The following is a 7,588-nucleotide window of genomic DNA, read 5'->3' on the forward strand; positions in this document are numbered from 1 at the left end:
ATGTATCGAGCCGGCAAAACTAATGTAAACGCAGACGCGCTGTCACGAAACCCCGCTTTTCCCGTCCTTCCCCTCGAGAGCACATCGAATATCGCGAGACGGAACGATAGCGAGCCCGAGGAAGATTCGTCAACCGACGACGATACCGAAATCCGCCCCCACGTCGTCACTTCCGACGAGGACCTCGACAGTGACACCAGCGAAGAATCTCTATTTAACGCGAATAACGCTCCGTTTCAATTCCATCACGCGAAAGTGAAGGAAATCGTAGATAACTTTACGAGTAGAAGCGACAACCTGGTGGTATTCGTGAGCGTCCAAGGTGAACCTTGCGATTTAGGGGCTCGAATGCTCAGCCAACAGGGACTACTGCCTAAATTGCGGGACGTCATGCTGAACAGGGCAAACGTCACGCAAAGCGGCAAACGGCGAATTATTGCATTGCCGATTGAAGTAAATGTCTCCGCGATAACCACGCTAGAAAGTATTAGAGAGGCCGTGGTGTCACTACTCGACGTCACGAACGAACTCGACATACGGTCCATATCTGTCTGCAAGGGGGATGCGAGTGGAGTACCGTGGAGGAAAATAGAAAAGGTTATTCGCGACGCATTTTGGAACCAAGATATAGAAATATCGATATGCGGTAATAAAATCACTGTTCCACCCCCCGAAGATAGAATCCGCTTGATCGAGGAATATCACGCGTCCGCAATAGGAGGCCATAAAGGCATAAACAAAACATGCGCGCGCCTCAAATCGCGGTACAATTGGCCTAGACTGAAGGAAGAAGTAACGCGGTTCATAAATAATTGCGAAGGCTGCCAGTTAAAAAAATTGGTTAGAGTAAAGACCCGACAGCCCATGATTCTAACGGATACACCCGACAAAGCGTTTGATAAGATATCTATGGATATCATGGGGCCGCTCCCCACCACTCGCAAGGACCACTCGTACATATTTACTATACAAGATCTCTTGACGAAGTATTCACTAGCTATCCCCCTCAAGGGGATCTCGGCTATCGACGTGGCCGACGCTTTCGTAAACGAATTCATTTGCGTGCATGGTGCCCCGCGAGCGGTACTAACGGACCAAGGGTCTCATTTTCTAAATTCTTTAATGCGCAACATAGCTCGCAAATTCAGAATTAAACAGTGTAAGACCACTGCGTACCACCCTCAGTCCAATGGCTCCGTGGAGCGCTCGCACCATGTACTTTGGGAGTACTTGAAACAATTTGTCAATGACCACCACGATTGGGACGAATATCTAAAATTAGCTAGTTTTTCTTACAACACGAGCGTACATGAGGGAACGAAGTTCACCCCTCACGAATTGGTCTACGGGAGCGTCGCGCGTACTCCCGAAAGCGATCCCTTCCCCGAGGACGAGCGCGACGAAAGCTACGCTGGCTACTTACTCGAACTAAATGCGAAAATAAGCGAATCCCAGAGAGCCGCGCGTCGTAACCTGAATGCCGCGAAGGTTAGATCAAAGCGATACTATGATAAAAGGGTTAAGGCATGCAACTTTGAAGCGGGAGACCAGGTGTACATGCTTAAAGAACCTGTGAGAAATAAATTAAGTCCACAATACACCGGTCCCTACAAAATAGCGGACGTGCTAAGTAATAATAATGTTAAATTAGAGATAAGGCCAGGTAAATTGCGTACTATCCATATGGACAAACTGAAGAAGGCGGGGAATCGGAGCCCCACCACACGCCGTGCCCCACCACAACCAGAGCCGGGGGCGAGCGAGCAACCAAGCGGCAGTCGACACACGTCACCCCTTGAAGAAACATGGAGCCACAACGAATCTTAACGCTTTTACTGTTCCCGACGCTCAGCTTTGGCTTGACGGGCTATGACTGCGGAGGCAGCGGACTCAATATCACAACCTTGTCGCTGCTGGACGTCGGCGCCTGTAATGTCGAGGATATGGAGCCAGCGAGCACGGAGACGTACGTACAACTCATGCAGAGTTCCGATTTCGAGAGCTTGCCAATAATTCAATGCCGAATTGAAATCGACCGGACCATATACTACTGCGGCATGCACTCACACATATCAATTGTATCCGACGGTCGAAAGGTGTACATCAAAGAGATCGGCTGGCAAACCTGCCAGAAAATCCACGAGACTGGAACTCTCGCGCTGGGAACCGCCTTCGTGGATAGATTGATTGTAAACGCCACGAATCATAGGAGCGTCACTATGGCTGGACAAACGCACGCTGACGGCCGTTGTTCCGGAACGCAGTACACGGACGGATTCGGAACATGGGAGAGCGTGGTAGTACAAGCATCCTTAAAGGTGGTATTGAGGACGTTTGAAGCACCATTCAAACGGTCAGCGAACTCATTAAATCTGCCATCTGGAACGCGCTGCCCCGTGCAACTGGGGAGCTGCGCCGATTTCGACGGTACGGAAACCTTCTGGAAAACACCGTCCGACGACAGCTGCCACTTCAACCAGTACGATATACTTTACGAGGGTATGGCCATAAAACTGTCGCCGAAGCCCAAACAAACTGCCCCAGTGGTATATACAGTGACCACCGGAGATACAACGTTCGCCTTGACAAAAACGACGGAATTCAACCTATGTGGCTATCGACTTTTCCAGACCGAGCACCCAAAGCTTGTTATATTGGAAACACAGCGAGGACGCACGTTCAAATCTAAGTCACAGATCTCAGTTAACAACTTAGATATATTCTCCTATGTGAATTCGAAATTCGTTTACGTGGAGAAACACGTGAAAACGCAACTTACCAGGCTTTACCACGACATTATGGAGCAGAAATGTGCATTAGAGCGTCAGATCCTCCAGAATGCGCTCTCATTGGCAACTATAGCCCCAGACGAAATGGCCTTCCGGATAATGAAAGCCCCTGGATACACGGCGGTCACAGCCGGAGAAGTCATCCATATTGTCCAATGCGTCCCAGTAGAATGCAAGCTGCGACATACCGAAGAGTGTTACAACGAGTTGCCAGTTACCTACCGCAATTCGTCACACTTTTTATTGCCACGCACCAGAATTCTGACCAGGACAGGAACACACAAAGACTGCAACGAGTTGCTTCCTGGCATGTACAAACTACACGGCAGTTGGTACCGAGTAGGCCTGAAGCCGATCGAGTCGCTTCCTCCGCCGACGATCCAGCCGCTTTCTACCCCCACGTGGAAATACGTCAGTCCGGACGCACTCGCCACCAGTGGAATCTACTCCGCGGACGATCTGAACCGACTGCGAGACCACATAATGTTCCCAGTCGAAAAGCCGTCTATGCTGAATACAATAGCGCGAGGGGCCTTAGGACAGGACGTCCCGAGCGGGAGTATTTCCTTGATGAATCTTCTCGACGAAAAGTCTTTAGATCGGATCGCTGAAAGCACAGGGAAGCGATTATGGCAAGGATTTATTACGTTTGGCTCGGCCAGCGCAGGAGTCTTGGCGTTATTCGTGATAGCCAGACTGATCAAGTTGGTGATCGATACGATCATCCACGGATACGCGTTGCACAGAATATACGGATGGAGCCTTCATATATTGGGAGCAGTATGGTCGTCGGTCACTAACCTTTTGCTGCATATGGGTAACCCAGCAACAAAAACCGACTCGCCTAGCAGGGAACGCCTCATGCCAATAGCTCAGAGCTCGACAGAAGACACACCGACGGCGCCCGAAATCGCCCCTAGTGCTGAAAAGGAAAGGTTTAGTGAGCATGTGCGGTCATACAGTGAACTCCAAAAATACTTACGCGAGGACGTAGTATAGAGACAAATAAGTGCGATAACTAATTACAAGCGTTAGAATATAAGACGAATAAACATAAGTAAAATAATTGTAGCTCAAACCTTCTGCAACTCAACCTCTAGTAGAGCAGGGGAAATGCACGGCACCTGGCCCTGCATTTCTTCTTAGGGGGGGAGGTGTAACGTCAGGAGAGCCAACGTAAAAATTTCTTTTCTTCCCCTTTTCCCACCTGCGCAGAAGCGCCACTATTCAAGCCAAAGTTGGCAACAACCGGCTCTCCTGCCGTTGACATATCGCGCGTTGCGCCTTACCGCCAGTGAATATACACTGTAATAAATATAAGTAATAAAATTAAATAATAATAATAAATAAATCACGCTAACAATGAACCTAAATAATTGTAAAATTATTAATACTACAATAAGGCTCGCGTTGCTGTTGCGCATCATCTCCAGTCAGCCGCGCGCTGATTGGCCGACCAACGACCATTATAGATATGTGCGTCTGGTCTAGCTTTATAGGCTATGACCGTCGCGAGCGCCACGTGCTTTGGCGTACCCACGCCATCCGCCATCTTGCGCCACGTGCTTTGGCGTACCCACGCCATCCGCCATCTTGCGCCGCGTGCTTTGGCGTGCCCACGCCATCCGCCATCTTGCGCCACGTGCGTTGGCGTACCCACGCTACCGCCACGTTGCGCAACAGCGCCGCCGCAGGCACGCGTTACAACGCGCGGCCATGCTCGTTCACTCTTGTACGCGCCGTCGAGTAGTACACATCGTGCGAGTGTCAATCCAAATCCAATCCCAATTCCAATTCTAATTTTAAGTCAATTCTATTTCGTCTCAATCTAGTTAAGTTAATTAAGTGATCATTTGTATTCTAAATTTTGTATTGCTCTAAATTTAACCAAGTGTTACGCGAGTGTAATTCGATTCATGAATATTTGAATATAGTAAGTACAGTGTATTCGCCACGTGTTATTCATTGCATCATCCTTCCTATCACCGCGAGAAATCGGAAGTGTTCGCGAGGCTAAAGAGGCAACGGGCATTTATAACAACTCAAACCTTATTTTACCGAATAATTTGCAGTTAAAGCAAGAATTCCGATCGTTTCCGGGGGCAAGGTGTTGTGCGTTATCCGCACTTACCACGAAGGAAACATTGGACTTCGAGCACGCGGTAATTCTAATCTTTTAATTAAATACAATATACGCCTGGAGCCTCTGCCGAATGCCTAAAGCACGGAGGAATCGCGCGGGTCGTAACAACGCACTTCGGCGGCTTGAATACGACCTCCACGTGGCCGCGATTTACGATCATAACGCGATCATCGGCGAGGAAGTGAGTTACGACGGCGAGTACGAACTTCTCGTGCACGACCGCCTCTGGAGCGCCTTACCGGCCCCGTCCACCCCCGTAGCAGCTTACCAGGGAAGCAGTTTCGGACCACGCATCTCCCTCGAGGAGTATCTGCGCAGAGCGGACACCGAAAGGTAGGTGAAAATCATACATCAAGTTTTATTCCCGGTTGCTTTCGCGTTCCCATCTTGCATACGTTTCAGTAAAATATAGAGTATAAAGGAATTAGACGTGAATGAATATAAGAGTACTCGCGTTCAAGATTCTTTCGGGTTGCGTCACTCGTTTTGTTCGCGTCGACCGACCGTCGCATAGTTGCATCGCCCGACCGGAAGGGTTTTACGACCGACCCTTTTTTGCCGCCCTTGCCACTTTCTCCTAAGGCATGTAGGGTTTTGAGCCGGTTTATCGCTACGCACGGAAATATTCCAGTTTCGTAATATCATTTTAATATTGAATATTCGCCGCGTAATATTAATTCCCGTTATTTGACGTAATGTGCCCGCCTTGCTTTCTCGAGCCACGAGATTCGCGCACTCACCCGGCCGCCGTATACAGATACCGTAGGAGCACGGTGCGTTGCCTTACCACGTTCGGATATCGACGCGTGGACGACGCTATCGCCGAGTTACTCCCTAATAGTGCCGAATATCTTTGCTTTCGATGTAAGGAGGAAATACCAGAGGGAACTCTTACGTATCGTCTTGAATTGACCCACGCGTTCCAGTTCGGGTATACTTCCGCCCGGGATCATTGCGATTGCTGCCGCGCTAGTCTTGTAATAGTCCGCGACATTGAGCTCTGCCCTGACTGCACCGAAGTTTTTACTGTGTCTCTAGAAGTGCTCAGGGAATTAGGCAACGCTATAGAGAACATCTGCGGGCGATACTACCTCGACGAGACCAATCCCGCTCCCGACGGCATCCTATCGCGCCGGCTAACCAACTTCTCTGTTGCACTGATCCGCTTACAGTCTAATAATCGCCCAACGTCTGGTTAAACGCAACGTTAGCCGTGTAATTCACTGAAATTTCCTGAGAACTTAATAATTCGCCGCTGACATTATCGGAGGGGTTCCCGCGGATTTGAGCAGTATAATCAGGGTTTCGTACTCCTTAATTCCTTAATTCCTTAATTCTTCCGAACCGCTGTTGGCGATTTGCCGCTCGATCGCTGGCAGCGTCGCCGAGAGGCGAGCGTATTCCCGCCTTGGTCCAGTGCCACGTGGCGATTTGCTTTGGCAATCTCGCCACCGCCTGCGACGTAACAGGTTCACGGAAACGCCCGCCCCTTTTGGCGAGCTGAATGAGTCGGGCACGGAACTCCCTCCCGCGCCGAAGATAACTTATCGCGAGGCGACCGAGTTCGTTCCAATTTTTGATGGTTATAACATCCCTTTGTCGAAATTCCTCGGAGCGTGCAGGCAAGCGCGCGACATCCTGCCGCCTCATTTCGAGAGACCCCTCACGCGTTTACTGGTAGCGAAATTGCGCGGCCACGCTCACTCAGCCGTCGCCGACGAACCGTGCGACACAGTGACACAACTGTCAGATTTATTAAATAGTGCCTTCGGCTCGATAAAAAGTGTTGCGCAATACCGCGGGGAATTGACCGCTGTGCACCTCAAATCGGGAGAGCATATGCTAGATTACATCGACCGCGTCAAGGAACTCCGAGCCTCCATAAGGGACGGAGAACGTCGGGCCCACGGTACGATAGATTCCGCGACGAACCGGGAGATAGACGAACTCACCGCTTCATGTTTCTGTGAGGGTCTGCCCACCCCACTACGTTTACAACTCAAACCGGAACATTTTTACCAGCCGTTCGAGGCATTTGCCGCCGCGAAGATTATAGCCAAGCGTGATGAGATAGAACGGCAGCGTTACGGAATGCCGCCCCGTCAAGGGCTGAGCCCAAACAAACAAACCCTCAGCGCAAACCGTCGTTTCCCCGAAACAGGTGCGGGGCCTAGCCTGCGCTACAGGCAGCCCGCACCGCCGGAACGACGACGCTCGCCGCCGCGACTCGACGCATACAGAGATCGCGATCGGAACTATGCACCGCGCTACCCCTCCGAGTGGGTTGAGCGCCGCGACGAAGTAAGACGAACTGCGCCGCTTTACGAGAAACGCGAATCGCCTAGATCGGGGGGAGGCGACAGAGGGCCGCGCGATTACGGATCGCAGCTTAACGATAAATGGTGCAGATATTGCAAAAATCGCGGCCATGAAATCGAGGAATGTCGGAAACGACAATATAATAACAGTCGCCTCAACGAACCGGGAAACGGTCGGGATCCGCCCCGTGGGTCGGACGCAGCGCGCGCGGATCCTCCAAGGAGTACGCGTCCGGTGAACGTCGTGGAGACGACCGAAGAAGCGTCAGGATCGCAATCTTAAATCCGCAAGAGTATTCACACGCCCCCACTATAACATTGTCCGCGCGTGGCTTAAT

At 50.7% G+C, this 7,588-nt stretch overlaps 1 protein-coding gene across 1 annotated transcript; it reads left to right on the forward strand.

Annotated features, from left to right (window-relative positions):
* The first annotated feature begins 1,659 nt into the window (after nt 1–1,659).
* On the forward strand, nt 1,660–3,788 carry LOC148938152 (uncharacterized). The gene has a single exon (XM_089073981.1). The coding sequence runs from the start codon at nt 1,806–1,808 to the stop codon at nt 3,786–3,788; it is 1,983 nt and encodes a 660-aa protein (XP_088930107.1). The 5' UTR covers nt 1,660–1,805.
* The last annotated feature ends 3,800 nt before the right edge of the window (nt 3,789–7,588 follow it).

The sequence above is a fragment of the Pogonomyrmex barbatus genome, unplaced genomic scaffold (genome assembly GCF_055798465.1).
Source record: "Pogonomyrmex barbatus isolate J1 unplaced genomic scaffold, ASM5579846v1 scaffold1, whole genome shotgun sequence".
Lineage (NCBI taxonomy): Eukaryota > Metazoa > Arthropoda > Insecta > Hymenoptera > Formicidae > Pogonomyrmex > Pogonomyrmex barbatus.

What these genes read in the sequence shown, in the direction of transcription:
- LOC148938152 (XM_089073981.1), top strand. Translation starts at nt 1,806, where the DNA reads ATGGAGCCACAACGAATCTTAACGCTTTTACTGTTCCCGACGCTCAGC.